Source organism: Cadophora gregata, assembly GCF_030347475.1.
Source record: "Cadophora gregata isolate MNR1 chromosome Unknown scaffold_1, whole genome shotgun sequence".
In the NCBI taxonomy this organism is placed as follows: Eukaryota; Fungi; Ascomycota; class Leotiomycetes; order Helotiales; family Ploettnerulaceae; genus Cadophora; species Cadophora gregata.
Window position 1 is genome coordinate 1,383,125 of NW_026695924.1, and position 15,716 is coordinate 1,398,840.

The following is a 15,716-nucleotide window of genomic DNA, read 5'->3' on the forward strand; positions in this document are numbered from 1 at the left end:
CAAGCCCCATCGATGCAATGCACCCGACGACCAGATCCCCACCGAAAACCTTACCCCTCATTGGAACAGTAATGGATCTCTCACTGGACCTCCGTCCCTCACTCGCCTGAACTGTTTGTCCGAATCCAGTCCTCCCCGGCCCATGTCATGGCTTTGGACGATACCAGTACCAGTAAACCCAATTGAAAGCTGTACCCCGCGAGTGCCCCGCTCTCGAAGAGGAGCACCTGTACAGGCCACAAGAAGAGGGGAGGAAAGGTCCGGAGCTATGGGCTGACTATAAATTGCCAGGCTTGTGCCCTCACAAGCACCGAGTTGCGTCTCGCTCTCGTACTTACGGCATCAACAGAGATCGAACTTCTGTCCCTACTCCAATCGCCCTCTTATCGCAATCATGTCTGCCAAGCACTTCATCAACGATCCAACTCACCTAGTGAACACAGCTCTCCACGCTCTTACACTCACGAATCCTTCTATTGCCCTCGATGCTGAAAACAAAATCATATATCGTCGTCCCGGCCATGCTCCACAGGTTTCTATAATTTCAGGTGGAGGCAGTGGCCATGAGCCAAGTTTTGGAGGCTTCGTTGGAGAGGGACTGCTATCTGCTGGTGTTGCGGGCACGATCTTTGCGTCGCCCAGTGCAGAGCAGATTAGGAAAGCTATTATGTCAAGAGTAGATGGAGAGAAAGGCATCTTGGTTACGGTTATGAACTACACGGGAGATGTCCTTAACTTTGGAATGGGAGTTGAAAAGGCCAAAGCTGCAGGATTGAACGTAAAGATGTTGGTCGTTGGAGATGATGTCGGTGTTGGACGAGCTGCTGCTGGAAAGGTCGGCAGGCGAGGTATTGCTGGCACGGTTCTTGTCCACAAGATCTCTGGTGCTCTGGCTGCGAGAGGTGCAAGTCTGGAGGATGTCTACAAAGTCGCGAAGTTGACTTCGGACAATCTCGTCAGTGTTGGAGCTAGCTTGGATCATGTCCATGTGCCCGGAAGAGCAGCTCCAGACCCCAACTCGAAGGAGAATTTGGCAGCCGAAGAAGTTGAGATTGGAATGGGAATCCACAATGAAGCTGGAAGCGAGAGAGCTAAAGTCGATCTTCCTGAACTGGTCAAGAGGATGCTGGCGCAGATGTTGGACTCAAAAGATAAGGACCGGGCGTTCCTCAATGTCAATTCTAACGAGATCGTTTTACTGATCAACAACCTCGGAAGTGTCAGTGTGCTCGAGTTGGGAGGCATTACTGCTGAAGTTGTTGGTCAATTAGAGAAGTCATACAACATCAAACCTGTTCGTATCCTAGCCGGAACTTACATGACGAGTCTGAATGGTCTGGGGTTCAGTATATCTATCTTGAATGTTGTCAACACAGATATTGGCGGACCAAGCATGCTTCAATTGCTTGATGCTCCTTGCGAAGCTGCGGGATGGACGGCGCCTATCCGAAAGGAAACTTGGGAAGCGAAGTCGACACAGACAAGAGAAGGTGCTGATGCTAAAGCGGAAGAATCCAAGCCTAGTGGACTCAGGCTCGATCCGGAGACGACGAAGACAACTCTCACTGCAGGTCTTAACAGATTGATTTCCGCTGAGCCTGATGTAACGAAATACGATACTGTCGTTGGAGATGGCGATTGTGGCATTGGATTGAAGCGTGGTGCGGAAGGTAAGCAAAATAATTCCTTCCATCAAGAAAACATGATTTACTAACATACGTCAGCCGTCCTGAAGCTAATCTCCAGCAACAAACTATCTGGCGATCCCGTTCTAGACCTCTCAAAAATTGTCCAAGTCGTCGAGACAAACATGGACGGCACTTCAGGAGCCCTCTATGCCATCTTCCTCAACTCTCTCGTCCACGCCCTCCGACAACAAGGCTCCGGCACCGCCAACGAAAAAGTCTGGGCTACAGCCCTGCAAGACGCCTCGAAGTCCCTTGGGACATACACCCCGGCTCAACCGGGTGACAGGACCCTCGTCGATGCACTGCATCCGTTCATTGAGACACTTGCTTCGTCTGGGGATCTGAAGAAGGCAGCCGAGGCTTCAAGGAAGGGTGCGGAGGGTACCAAGGGTATGAAGGCTAGTCTTGGACGTACTGTGTATATTGGTGGATCGGGTTTCGAGCAGGTTCCTGATCCGGGAGCTTGGGGCTTGAGTGAGTTCTTCCTTGGGCTTGCGGGCATTAAGGGTGGTGAGGAGGGTTATGAGATGGTTTGATGGGGATCAATGGGTTAGTGTAATGGAAGTAAGCTGGTTAAGTTTGGTGCGGGCTGCATGCGTACAATATATCCTCCTTGCAGCTTCTTGTCCTTGTTCCAGAACTTCACGCACCAGTTGCTGCTTGGCAGTATTTCCACGCACATAATCACTTCAAGCAAGGCTGTAGGATAAAATCGGATGATGCTTGATGTTGTCCAAGTTGCTCATTCTGCGAATCTTAGTTCTTGGTGTAGACAATTCTCACGTCTACCACGAAAACCCTACCATTTCCATACCGTCATCCAAGCAAAATTCAAGGCAGGCTAGTCTAGTCCATTCCTTTTTGGCACATTCAGCCACCACTTTTCGACGCCATTTCATGCTCACCGCTTGATTGCATTCCTGCCTGCCTTGCTGAAAAAGAGTCCTGATCCGTCCATACACCCAGCCGCCAGCCCATCCAGTCGTAAAGAAGTGAAATAGTGAAGAACGCTCAACTGAGAAGAACGAGGATTACGGAATCGCCTCTCAAGAACCTGTGACATCACATTGTTAGCATGGATTCTTCTCGCGTCGCCCGTCTCAACCCTCCCATGACCGTCAGCCGTTCTCCTCTCGTGCCCAATTATCCACACAACGTCCCAATAACCATGTCAAAGTCCAATATTTTGTCCTTAACTCCAAAACCCCCACATACAGAGTCCCAAGAACCACAGGACCATACTCACATCTTACTAATAAACCTATCCTTGTTAACCGGTCTCCCTTTCTTCCCACTACTGTTCCTCGGCGTCTCCGTCCACATCTCCTTTACATTCTCGAGCACCATATTGCAATGCCTATCAAATGCCTTAACACGCGCCAGCAGCTTGCGGTTGTTGCGGCACGAGATGAGGACTTGGGTGTGCGAGCGTACGGCAGTTTGGAGGATCGAGAGCGGACCGGAGGTGAATTCATGTTCTTCGAGTTGTGCGATTTCGAACTCGCTGTAGGAAGAGAGGGGTTAGTACTTGGTTGAGTATGGGTATGTGGACGTGATTGGATGAGGGAGGGGTGGGATTGTTGATGCGCGGAGGAGAGGGACGTACGTGAGTTCTTGACGCGGCTTGGCGAGCAGTTCTCTGGGTTTTGATTAGCTTTGTATCGTAAAACCAGGTAACAAACTCACTGAATCTTTGCGTCCGCCATGTTGTGTGGTTCCGTTGCGATAAGACGGTTTGGAGGCTTGCGCTGCCTCGCGATTCTGCTGTCGTTGGAAGCTCGAAATTCAAAATTGCGCTTGTAGCGGATTGGGCTTAGCGCGGGAACTTTAATTCTGGTGGATGAATGGAGAGGTGCAAAGCCGAGCTGGAAAAGTAAACCCGAGGTCGAATTGATTGCTGCATGTAGCTTGTACCGACTCCGCATTCCTTTAGTTTGTACACTATCTTTTGTGCCTCTTTATTCTCCGTTTGGACTTGTCGATTTTCCTTTCTTGATGTTTGCGAGGTCTTTTACTAGAGGAGCTGGGACGGCGGCATGCTGTAGCTCTGCTTCGACACGGATCATTATGCCTCTGCGAGCGAAGATTACGAATCCTGCATTTGCGGGAAGAGCACAGGTTAGGATGCGATGAGGGACTTGTTGAGATTGAGCGTTAATGAGTAGCAGATGTCAACTTTTCCATCACGGCAAGAACAGCCGGAAACGCAAGCTATAGAGGTCATCAAGGAATTGCCGGGGGACCAGCCGGAAGATGTTCTTTTCGATACTCTCTTCGGCGTGCGGACAATTGAGCTTAACAGGCCGAAAGCTCTGCACTCTCTCAATGGATCGATGATTAGGAAGATCGTACCCCGACTGCAGGAATGGGCGAAGTCGGATATGGCAAATGTAGTTGTCATTAAAGGGTCTGGGCCGAAAGCTTTCTGTGCTGGTGGAGATGTGAAGCATCTTGCAGAAGAGAACATGAAAGGAGAAGATGGACAGCAGCGGTCGACGGATTACTTCGCCCTAGAATATAAGCTGGATCACCTTATTGCGACATACTCGAAGCCCTATGTGGCATTTATGGATGGCATTACGATGGGTGGAGGAGTTGGGCTGAGCATACACGCACCGTTCAGGATAGCTACTGAGAGGACAGTATTCGCTATGCCAGAGACGACGATTGGATTCTTCCCGGATGTTGGAGCTTCGTTCTTCTTACCTCGTATGCCAGGTGGTGTGGGAATATACCTTGCTCTTACGAGTGAGAGGTTAACGGGCGTTAATGCTTTCTATGCTGGAATTGCCACACACTACATCCACTCGACATCTTTACATGCTCTAGAACGTCGATTGGCCGAACTCAGGTTCAAGGACTACGACGGCATGAGAGAACGAATTGCGTTAATTGATTCAACCATAGAGGAATTCTGCACTGGTCTGCCATACGACGAGCCGATGCTTATTCAAGGAAAGCTGAGGGATGCGATCGATCGAGTCTTCACTAAGACCAGTGTTCCTGACATCATTGCTGCGCTTCAAGCCGAGCAAAAAGGAGAGATGAAGGAGTGGGCCGAGAAGACGCTCGCCACCATTCAGCAGCGGTCGCCTACCAGTGTATATGTCACACTTCGGCAAATGCAGCTCGGGCGCAGGTGGTCCATCATCGAAACCTTCCGCCGAGAACACCAAATGGCAGGGAAATTTATGCGCCACCCAGATTTCACCGAGGGTGTGAGTGCTCTACTTATCCGGAAAGACAACAAGCCAGTGTGGCAGCCTGCATCGCTTGAGGACGTGAAGCCTGAGGACAACATTGCGGAGCCATTCTTCGAGGTCGAGGGTGCAGAACCGATAGGCTTGTTGAATGCTCGCGACTTTCGTGAATACCCTCACAGGGAATTAGGCCTTCCTCAGGATGCTGAAGTCGAAGAGGTTGTAAGGAAGACACTGGCCTCAAGGAAAGCTATCGTCAATCAGTTTGTCAAAGCAAGGAAGGGGAAGCAAGGTGTAAAGGAGATTGTGGAGGAAGTGCTGCTGAGAAAAACAGAACTTGATGCAAACAATAAGGCTGTCTGGCTCGCTAATGCTGGAGAGGCTTGAAAAGGAAGCTTGGAAATAGAGGCGATTGTGTCAGTCTTGTATGATATCTGTGTGCGGGATGTAAGGTATACTGGATGAAGCGGCAACTGTTGATAGATGACGGTCGCGAACAACAAAATCAGACAGTGTTGAGACGAAATGTTGTTTAGTATCATGTGACATGAAAGGGGTGCCTAGGAGCCTTATGTGGAGCTTGAGTCATTAATCAGGTGTGGTATATCCGAGAACTTCTTTTGGGAAAGTTATAAAAGGGAGCCTTACCCCGCTCGTAAACCAAAATGTTTTTTCCCAGTTGGTGTGTTGCATTTCATTTGGCCCTGAGATAACTTGTGGCGGCCTGATCTTGAATTGCAGCCTCAGGCAAGCTTTGTCATCACTTAGAGTTGTACAAGCGCTGAAAGCTCGACCCGCGTCGATTGGTTCATCAAAGCTTCAATCAACAAGAACAACCTAACACCACGACACCACATCCATACTCTTCCACAATTCCAAATCACTTCATATTTTACGGCCGAATAGAGTGTGTATCCATATTGATGACATCACGTTTGAAAAAGGAATTTATTAATTTTCACCTCTGGTCTTGGTACATCCTTTCACGCGTGGATACCTCGCGAGATTGACGCGAGTATGGTCCTAGCCACCGCAATTGTTCCTTGATACGATATATTTTGACCACTTCATACCTTCTCCATGCGTCTTCGACTACGATAAACATAAATCTGGAACAGTTAGACCCCAGAAACCTTCCAGCCTGGGCATTGCGAGGACCCAGCCTTCGCGATGTCTACACCGACTGGGCAGCCGCCGGGTTTTGCTCCATGGCAAGCTTCACAGGCACAGACACCTCCAACCGCCCCAAATAATACAGAGATCGAAGATGGAGTGTCAATCAGACCCATGAGACGTGAGTGTGGCAAGTTGTAAATGCAGGAAGAGGCAAATACTGATGGTGTTTTTACTGCACAGTCAAAGTCCTCTACACCTTCGATGACCAGAACAAGACCAATTGCCTGGCCCGATGGCCCCACGTCCTTCAAATACAAACCGTTGCCATGGACGAGGCGACATCGATTGGAGTTATTGAGCTAAAGACATGTATAGACGCCATTGTGCAGTGCAGCCCCGAACTCGTTGCCAGACTTGGTCAGGATTACACCGTCTATGCTTACGACTACTCCGAATACGACAACCCTCTTGTCGGACAAGGAATGCTATCAAGAGCGCTCTCTACAGCTTCCCCAACACCAGACGCCCCTGCGAATCAATCTAGACAACTTATTACAGGCAGGGTCTGCAAAAATATTCTGGGGATCTTCACGAATGGTGTGAAGGAGACTCTAGAGGTCAAGCTGAGACTTGTGCCAGTTCCTACGATGCTGCAAGGAGAGTATGTCAATACTATGGAGAAGTACAGAGAGATGAGCAAAGGTTTACCAACTGGTTTTGACACCAACGAATGGAATTCCTTCATGCAATCAAATCCGAACCTTGGACAAATGGCAAAGAAACTCTCTCCAGCACCGACGATGAATAACAACCTCCGAGATGGAATGAGTATGGAGGTTATGAATCAGTTATTGAACCCACATCTCCAACAGCCACCGATGCAGGACATGTTCAATCAATCCAGTCAAGTTAATCAGGGCTCATACAGTAACCAATCGTCTTTCCACCAGAGCAACTTGAACATGAATGCAGAGCATTCCGGGAATGAGAACAGGGCTACGCCCGCCGCGGCAGAGAAGGCTAAGAAGACCTCACGGCCTTCATCACGGGTGTCTGTCAAAAGACCTAGAGCTCGCAAGCCCAGGGCAACTGCTGCTTCTGTAGGAGGCAACACTTCTGGTTATGAGGAGGGTACCGATGGAGATGATGGACCAACTGCAAAGAAACGTGCTAAGGTTACAAAGACCGACTGGAATGGTAATGCGACCTTGGGAATGACGCCAGACTCTCTACGTGTAGCTGCTGGGACCTCAGGATCACTGCGTCTATTTCGACCTATTGCTGCTTACCCAGGTGCGGGGGGCCCCGAATCAAATCATCTTCAGGATGGGCCTAGAGCACCCACACCTGTTCCTCATCTTCCAAACCAGCATATGCACCGAGACCAGGCTCCTCCGAGCTCTCTTCGACGTGACTCCTTGACCGAACTACCCCAGCTGCCTCCGCAACACGTATCTCCCTACCCACCACTACAGAAGCCAGAAGACCAAGTCAGAACTTCCATCGAATCGGCCCACCCTTCCCCCGAACGAAACTTTAGCCCTGCAGATACGCCTCCTGAGATTGGCTCCTCGCCTCCAGTCATGAGAACCAGACCACCATCTGTCATTCGCTCAAGTCCGCCATGTCCTTCCAGCCCTGTGCTACCGCAGATGCCTAGAACAGATTCGGGATTCATGAGTGGATCACTGGAAGATCTCTTTGGAGAGGACGATGACTCAATGGTTCCAAACAATGAAGCTGGTAATCTTAATTCACATCAACAATTCGGACCTCGACCAGCTGCTGGACAAGCCCAATCCCCCCCCGATCAGGGAAGCGACTGGGATTTCATCATTCAAATTCCGGGTCCACCAGAACTGTTGCCTAGCAGAATGCCGATTATTGAATTGCCAACACAGGTCGAGGCTAGGGCTAGAGCAGCGATCAACCGTGCTGGAAGCGTGATGTCTGAAGATGGCCAAATTCTCCCTCCACTGAAGAACAATAAACGACCTCCACTTCGGAGGACCATGAGCCAATCGGACATCACACCTACGCAATTTCAGTCCCAGAAGTCTTCCCTTGGCCCCAAGTCCCCCCAAATACATCCCCCTCAACTTGAGGAGCAGTCTCAACAGCATCCCCAATCCCAGCCTCCTCTCGAGATACGACAGCCAAGTCAAAGCAGACAGCCAAGTCAAAACAGATTGTCACAACCTCCAGTCAGTGTTCCAAGCCCGTCTTCGAATTCTGGTCCACCAAATGTGCCAGCTAGTATTCCAACACCCACTCCTTCATTCTCACAGCCTACTGCACAAGCTCCATCTCCTGCCCCTTCGCAGGAGCCATCATCTCTACCTCCGCCTGCCCCTACTACGGCTCCTCATTCAAGACCAACATCTAGATCTGGAATGAAAGTACGAACAGCTTCTATGGGTTCTCTCACTCTTCCCCAAGTTCCGGCCAGTGACCCGGTTCTCCCCCCTTCCAGCTTGCAGCGATCTCAAACATGGTCGGAGGCACCTCATGCAGCTTCTGAGGCTCCTATGCCACCTATGTATATGCATGGACAAATGCAGATGACGCAACCTCCCGGAATGAATTACAGTCGTCCACCTCAATCTTACGGTCGGACAATGACGGCAAAGAAAGCTTCAATCAAGCACAAGCTTGAACTTGCCATTGCTAACGGAGAGATGCCTCCTTATTGCGCCAACTGTGGGGCAATTGACACTCCGACCTGGCGCAAAGCTTGGTCTCAAGATCTGCCTGGTGTACCAGGGTATTACGAATACTCTGACGATCCAGGTGCTGTCACTACGATCATCGTTTTGACTCGTGACGCTGATGGAAAGCCTACTTCTCACAAACTCATCAAGAAGTTTCTTGGTCCGAAGGAAGACCAAAAGGACTATGATGAGTTCCTCTTGTGCAATCGTAAGTTATGTCATGTGTGATGTTTTGAGTATTTTGGAACTAATAACTGTAGCTTGTGGCATCTGGATGTCTAAATACAAAACCCAACGCCCTGAGGACAAATGGGATAATAATGGACCACTAGAGAGACCTCGAGGAGAGAAGAAGCGAACAACTCAACGCATGGCTAAGCCAAGAAAGCTGCCTGAATTGAATCCCATGCCACCGACTTCTGAGGCTAATTTTCCACAATCAGATGCTAACTTCCCTGCTTCTGAAGCCAACTTTCCAATGTCTGAAGCGCCCGCTCCTCCAGAGGTCATTTCGCCGGGTGACATATCTGCGATGCAGCAGGCATCTGCATCCACCGAACAATCTCAGCGACAGCGATCAACCAGTGCTCAGCCCAAGAAACGTCTGAATGCCATGACGTCTGATGCCGCTTCCGCGGCTTTGAGACGGGCGATTCAGTCCAGTCCTGCTAGATGGGCCGGTACGCAGCACAGTCCGATTGAGCTGGAGGAGCAAGAGGATATGGGCTCAACCCGACGACTACTCTTTCCGTCACCTAGAAAAGACACCTCTCCCAAGGTGCTCGGAGAAGTCGTTACGAATGTCGTCCAGATTGCCACGGAATTCCGGTCGCCGAAGGAGAGCATAATCGAAATCGAAGGCCAAAACAAGGAGAACCACCCGCCTGCGATTGGGGAAGATGATGTGGATGCAGAGTTCCTGCAGCTTTTCGAGGCGGAGATTTCTAAAAGCGGTGAAATTCAGCGACCATCGACACCAGTCCGGAACTCCCCGACCCAAAATCCATTCAAGACCCCCACTCGTCCGACACCTAGCCATCGGCCCATCACTCGAAGTGTGACAAGATCAGCTCGGTCAGCTAGATCGAATCGATCTGCGAAGTCTCCAAGCCAACTCCTCACATTCGCACCAACTCCCTCACGAACTCCTGCATCAGCGCTTCGGCGGCTGTTGTCACCACGACACGATCATGGTGTATTCGAGTCACCTTTCACCGCCACATTGAACCAAATGATGTCTGAGGCCAATAACCAAACCTCGCCCATCCGGGATGCTGATGGTATGGAGCTTGACTTCGGCAATCTGCCTGAGCTACCTCAGCTTGGTGATGGGCACAGTCATGGGGATTTGAATTTCAGCCTGGAAGACTTCTTCTCCACTGATGTCCCAATGCCAAGTTCGCCGCCCAGAATGGGAAATTACCAGATTTACGAAGATCCGATTACGACCATGCAAAATATGAACAATCTTGACTGGAGTGATTTCGGTAAATTTGCCTCCGAGAAGGTCGCGGCGAATGAAGAAGTCAAGATCAAGGACGAGCCAGCAAATTCTCCGACAAAGCTACCAGCGAAGGAGAAGGAGGTTACGGAGAAGAATGCTGAATGAAGCATTGCAAACTGAAGCATTTTCATATCTATGTTGGGTCGATATCTTGTTCGTTTCTTTGTATGTTTTTGCACAGCGCTGGTGTTCAGGGTACGATTGTCTGGATACAGAGACACGGGTCATTGCATTGGGTCATGGAGCATTGATCAGCATTTGGGGAGCATGCATTTTGAGCTCGGGCTGTGTGCGTCGCTACAAGGCTAGATAGCTAGGGAGATGAGAGCTCGTTTATGTATCGGAAACGAGACTACAGAATCATGATACCATGAATATAATGTTTGAGTTTCACTTGTGCCAGATTGTAAGGGAACTTGCGTGACAAGATGTTACTTTGAATTAAACTCATAGCTGTTTTACCAATTAATACTCGTCTCACCCCTCGAAGTCTTTCCTCAGGACGCGGCCTCCACTGCCCACCCGCATGGTTCACCGTAGTTCATGTTGTTCCGTCCCATGTTGTCGTTGATATCATCAATCCATCCACCTTTCCTCCGCCCGTCCTATCAGTCATAACATATCATATCATGCCATTCCTTATTGGTAACATCTCAACCAAGTAACCGTAATCGTGAACTTCCAACCCTGCCGTCCGTCCAAAGTCCTGTTCCCTATGTGGAGTAGAAAATCTCCTTATACCGGTGAGTAGCATCAACTACGGCTTTATAGACACCGAAGTCAACTAGAAAGAGTAACTCATATCAGCACAAGCTTTACCAAATACTTAGAACGTCGTCTCTCCGTCACAAATTGCACATCTGCAAATCCTGGTCCAATCCCAGAAATCAAACGAACTCTAGTCCACCACCACAGATTGCTACCCAAAGGAGAGAACAGAAAGGTAAACTCACACTCCCTCCCCATGTCAACAGCCATCAACACCTTAACACTCAAATCCTGATTCACCTTGCCCACGATTTCCACCGCATGTCCAACCGTCAGATGCGCATCGCGATTCAGATGTGCTGTTACTGGGCCATCGCTATCGATCGTAGCTTGCTCGCCGCGCAGCTGTGTTACTTTGCCGACGATGCGGATGGTGCGATTGGTGAAGGAGTCGAGGTATTGCGAGGTTATGCGCGGCGTGGAGATGGATTCTGCCATTGTTCTGGGATCGTGCTGTGTGTGGAGGACTTCGAGAAAAGGAGGTGGAGGAAGACGTCGTAAGGTTATTGTTGTGGGTGGATGCGACTGATTGTCTAGAAGATGGATGTGCGGTTGCTGGCCGAGTTTCTTGACACGAAAACGCGTCGACGCGTGCTCAGGTGAGTTGGTGGGGGAGTGTCATCACGTGGACGCTGATCACGTTCAATCTCAAATTCTGCAGAATTATATACTTCTGTTAGACCAAATGGGGCTATTTGATTATTTGTCGTCCTTCATGAAATATGAATATGTACTATTCGACATCTAATTGACACTGTAAGCTACCTACGGTAGAACACTCAACCTACTTGTAAGTTTGTTCTGGCGAGCCACTAAAATTCTGATATCAGAAATTTACACCCTCAAGTGGCCGTCATCGAGAACTTCACAACGCAACTTCATTCCAGCCCCATTTTGAGATACATCAAGTCACAAGAGTACTTCAAGCCAGTAAGTATTTTCCACTTCAATGGTGCGGCTCTACTTCTTTTAGGGACTTATGACCTACTTAGTCTCAATCTCAGAGGTCCAGTCTTCCAATTCCAATCACCTATATCTTCAGAACGGGGAATACGATACTAACACCCCCTTCAGAATCTCAAGCCTAAACTTTCATCTAAAAATGAAGTCCCAAGAAGCCGCCTTCCGTGACGCTCGCAAGCCGCAACCAAAGCCAAAGATACAACAACCAACGGTCAAAGCAGCACCCAACAAGATCGCCAAGAACGCAGCACGAAATGAACGTCGAAAGGCAGCGAGAAAGGTCAAAAGCATGTTGAAGGAGAGCGGTGCAGCTGTCAGTGAGAAGAAGACAGTACCCGCTAAAGCAGAGGTTGCGTCAGGTGATGAGAGTGAGGATGGAGGCGTGAAGTTGGATGAGGAGATGGAGTGAGGAGAGAACAGGATGCGAAAAGTGCGGTTTGTGAGTGAGACTGTTTGAAGCGAGGCGGGTATTCATTGATTGGTTCCAGGTTGCTCATGAAGAGTGGATTTTAGTTGCGTGCGATACGATCTTAGGCTCAATCATTGTCTCTACATTGTACATATCAGGACATAGCGAGGCGTTTTTGGACGGGATGGAAATGGGAAAGTAAAAGTCCTGAACTTCTGTGCTATTGCAATTACTGTCATGCCACCCTTGTGGTTGGCTCGTCCCCATCACGATCGTCAATTTTGCCTGCTTTTCGATATTATGCACACTCCCCAGTCTCGCATCTCACTGTTATCCGACAATGCTGAACTTGAATTTTACAGAGAAAGCTCAAAGAGTTGACCAATACCAGGTCTCGAGCTCGACTTCGCCGTAGCCCAATAAGCGAGAAGGAGAAGATGCAAACGAAATCCCAGCCCTCAATTGGCCCAAAGCATGAGAAGATAAAGCCTCACTTTCCTAAATCTAGTCCCCCGCATATCCCGTCCCCCACAACTGGACTATGCCATTGTTACATCGCATGCGAGGCGGATATTTGTCAAGTCCCTCAGACCACTGGACCGGATAATGAATGCGGCGTCCCTTAGATGTGGGATGAAGTCTCGTCACTGATTCGGTTGAAAAGTTAGTGAGTCTGCTTGGTGTCTGATGGGATGATGCAGAGTCAATGTTGGAACAAGAGAATTTGATCGGTGTGGGTATGTGCATATATTCCTCGAGTGGGGTGGAAGCCTCGATGTGATAGAAACGTTTTTGAGGTCGCTGTGATGCCGTGGGCCGTGGGAGCGGGACTAGGATATTCGGAAGCAGAGGGAGGCATGCAGAGCAGTGAAAGGGAGGCCGAGTAGGCTTGATGATATAGAGCAAGGCCCATGGCAAAGTCCTTCCACGTCAATTCTCTCGTCGTCTCGATCATTCCATTCGGCAGAACATCATTTCATGGGAGGGCTTCCAAATCACAGGTTTTCGGTCGAGAAGAATCGTGAAATCACTAGATTTGAATCAACTCTTGGCTCGCTCACCAGACGGCTGAGTCTAGCTAAGAATTCAAAGGAGACAAAGGTAAGACGTCCACAGATACAAAACTAAAACTACAACCAAAGCGTGGATCTCAGTTGACATATGGCACAGAGATCTTTCTTCAACATGCCACAGCCAAAGAATGGAAGCGACGGCGACAGCCCAGCGGGCAGTAGCCAAGGTTCAGCAGGTCGCTACAAGATCAAAAGAAACGGAAACACACCTCATAATGCTCCAGAACGTGCAGACAATAACGAAGTCCACTCTGTCATCGGAGATTTCCTTCGTGCGACGCGCTCAGCACAGAATGCTATAGCTTCTGTTGATGAGCTCTACCGACAATGTGCGAATGATGTTCTAGAGGCAACTGAGAATCGGGAGAGGGTTGATGAATTGAAAGCACTCTGCAGAGATAAAGACGCTGAAATCCAACAATGTAACACCGCTCTTGATGTTATGTTGAAGAGAAGTGAAGACAAAGAGGTTGCTCTGGAGGATGACAAAGCGCATCTCGATGAAGAGAAGGAGAAGTTTGAGCAGATGAAGAGCGATTTCCTTCGATCCAAGCAGAAGGACGAGAGCAGAGCACGAGAACTCGAGGAGCGGATCACAAAACAGGCAGAATCAAAGTTGAAGAAAGACACTGCCAACCTTGAGAAAAACTTCACAGAGCGCCAAGCCAAGCTTGAGAAAGACCTGAAGCAACGTGAGGCAGACAATAAAAAGAAATTGACTGACCTCGAGGCTGAGAACAAGCGTCTTTCAAACCAGGTTAAGGATCTCAAGAATCAGGAAGATTCCTATGTCAAGACACTGGCACTTGAGAAGGAAAAGTTTGAAGACATGGAACAGTTGAGGAAGATGTCCAAGGAAGAAGCGATAAGAAGTCATAAAGAGCTACAGATGATGAAGGAGGAGTTTGGACTGGTCAGCAACCCTCCAGATTTTTTGTAAGCAAAACTCCTCTTCGCGTATGGCAAATGTAAAGACTGACTGCGCACAGCCAGAAGAGATTTGGCGACATCGCTAAACAGATCCATGTTATTTCCACAAAGTTCTGCCAAGGTTTGAATCCAAACGTATGATCTCACCATCCTCAATAAGCTGTCCTCCTGCTGATGCTCTAACGAACAGGACTGGGCATCAATCCATGGGAAGCTGAAAGACATAGATTCCTGCTTTGCCATAGTCCCAATCTCCGACAGCTCGGACTCAAAATTACTTCGAACTGCTCACACAGAGCGCATCCTCTCTTCCACTCTTAGTACCCTTATATTCAGGCCATTTTCATCAGACAGCACTTTCCAGGCCGAAAGAAAAAACGCTACCAATCTTCTCGAAGAAGCTGCCCTCGGTCTCGAACATTTTGGAGGCAACAGGCGAGCTGCTGCTGTCCTCAGATCTCTCGCTCTTCGGGGTCTTCGATCATCAAATCAACTTCAGGCAGTATCAGCTGCCCCTTCTTCACGTACTGACGCTTTTCTCGAGTCCGTAAAGCCTGTACTTTCCCTCTTGATACCCCAGGCACAACATGCAAAACTCGAAGACGCTCTACGCAACTTGGCAAAGGCGGCGATTTCACTCTGGGACTCTGTCCAAAATGATGAGTTCTTAGACATCCAAGCTTCATTGGATCTCGATCACTCCTTCCGATCCGAATGGAGTTCTGCACTTTTTGATCCGGACTATGAGTCGAATGATCGCACAGTCTTGTCATTAACCTGTCCCAAGATCTTCACTCTCTTCCCTAACATCACGGCCAAAGCTGTCGCTACCTTTCCCGAGCCGACTGTCAATGTCCCAGGAAGTTTTGAGACCTCTAAAGTCGAGACACAGATGCAAGAAATTTGCATCCATCCTGGTGTTGGTATGTGTGAGTCTTCGGCACTTTTCATGAAAGGTAAAGATGAGCAGGAAGAATTGGAAGGAGAATGGAAACGTGAAGTGTTGGCAAAGGAGTTGGAGGCAACAGAAAAGGCAAGATTAGAGCGGCATAAGATGAAGGCACAGAGGCATGGATCAGTCACTAGCCTTCCGTCTCCTAGTGCGGAATGGGTCATGGCTGGAGAGAACAAGAAGTTGCTTGAGCAATAGAGCATATTGAAGAATGGGAATGTTCGAAAGTTTGATGAGTTAGTTCATGACGATGAAGTGCAATAATGAGTCAAAATGACATATTTGTTTGCGGTAGTCATCTTTTCAAGATAACACAGTTGTATCGTTTTACTTCCCGCTCTCATCTCGATGGTAGAGCTTTACGATTCCAGCATTAAAAAGGAAGGGAATAGAATTTGCTTC

General features: G+C 49.0%; 7 protein-coding genes across 7 annotated transcripts; 5 read left to right on the top strand and 2 right to left on the bottom strand.

Annotated features, from left to right (window-relative positions):
- Positions 1-394: 394 nt before the first annotated feature.
- ONS95_000450 (uncharacterized protein) lies at positions 395-2,224 on the top strand (the record flags this gene model as incomplete). Its single annotated transcript, XM_058493601.1, has 2 exons — positions 395-1,670; positions 1,725-2,224. The coding sequence occupies 2 exons, from the start codon at positions 395-397 to the stop codon at positions 2,222-2,224; spliced, it is 1,776 nt and encodes a 591-aa protein (XP_058363801.1).
- A 475-nt stretch (positions 2,225-2,699) lies between these two features.
- Positions 2,700-3,394, bottom strand: SMD2 (mRNA splicing protein; the record flags this gene model as incomplete). The annotated part of the gene is made up of 4 exons (XM_058493602.1): positions 2,700-2,742; positions 2,935-3,192; positions 3,295-3,327; positions 3,375-3,394. 4 exons carry the CDS (start codon positions 3,392-3,394, stop codon positions 2,700-2,702), a joined length of 354 nt encoding a protein of 117 aa, XP_058363802.1.
- A 29-nt stretch (positions 3,395-3,423) lies between these two features.
- On the top strand, positions 3,424-5,578 carry ONS95_000452 (uncharacterized protein). The gene has a single exon (XM_058493603.1). The coding sequence runs from the start codon at positions 3,857-3,859 to the stop codon at positions 5,273-5,275; it is 1,419 nt and encodes a 472-aa protein (XP_058363803.1). The 5' UTR covers positions 3,424-3,856; the 3' UTR covers positions 5,276-5,578.
- Positions 5,579-6,058: 480 nt separating this feature from the next.
- Positions 6,059-10,324, top strand: ONS95_000453 (uncharacterized protein; the record flags this gene model as incomplete). Its single annotated transcript, XM_058493604.1, has 3 exons — positions 6,059-6,182; positions 6,245-8,923; positions 8,976-10,324. The coding sequence occupies 3 exons, from the start codon at positions 6,059-6,061 to the stop codon at positions 10,322-10,324; spliced, it is 4,152 nt and encodes a 1,383-aa protein (XP_058363804.1).
- Positions 10,325-10,649: 325 nt separating this feature from the next.
- Positions 10,650-11,525, bottom strand: ONS95_000454 (uncharacterized protein). Its single transcript, XM_058493605.1, has 2 exons — positions 11,173-11,525; positions 10,650-11,003 (listed from the first exon to the last, which is right to left on the bottom strand). The coding sequence occupies exons 1-2, from the start codon at positions 11,423-11,425 to the stop codon at positions 10,933-10,935; spliced, it is 324 nt and encodes a 107-aa protein (XP_058363805.1). The 5' UTR covers positions 11,426-11,525; the 3' UTR covers positions 10,650-10,932.
- Positions 11,526-11,966: 441 nt separating this feature from the next.
- Positions 11,967-12,359, top strand: ONS95_000455 (uncharacterized protein; the record flags this gene model as incomplete). Its single annotated transcript, XM_058493606.1, has 1 exon — positions 11,967-12,359. One exon carries the CDS (start codon positions 11,967-11,969, stop codon positions 12,357-12,359), a length of 393 nt encoding a protein of 130 aa, XP_058363806.1.
- A 978-nt stretch (positions 12,360-13,337) lies between these two features.
- Positions 13,338-15,512, top strand: ONS95_000456 (uncharacterized protein; the record flags this gene model as incomplete). The annotated part of the gene is made up of 4 exons (XM_058493607.1): positions 13,338-13,460; positions 13,530-14,368; positions 14,422-14,497; positions 14,553-15,512. 4 exons carry the CDS (start codon positions 13,338-13,340, stop codon positions 15,510-15,512), a joined length of 1,998 nt encoding a protein of 665 aa, XP_058363807.1.
- Positions 15,513-15,716: the final 204 nt, after the last annotated feature.

Bases quoted from the DNA above. Each gene is read 5' to 3' on its own strand.
- ONS95_000452 (XM_058493603.1), top strand. From the start codon at position 3,857: ATGTCAACTTTTCCATCACGGCAAGAACAGCCGGAAACGCAAGCTATA.
- ONS95_000454 (XM_058493605.1), bottom strand. From the start codon at position 11,425: ATGGCAGAATCCATCTCCACGCCGCGCATAACCTCGCAATACCTCGAC. The intron at 11,004-11,172 runs GTGAGTTTACCT...TACTCTTTCTAG, and splicing joins TGTTGACATGGGGAGGGAGT to TTGACTTCGGTGTCTATAAA.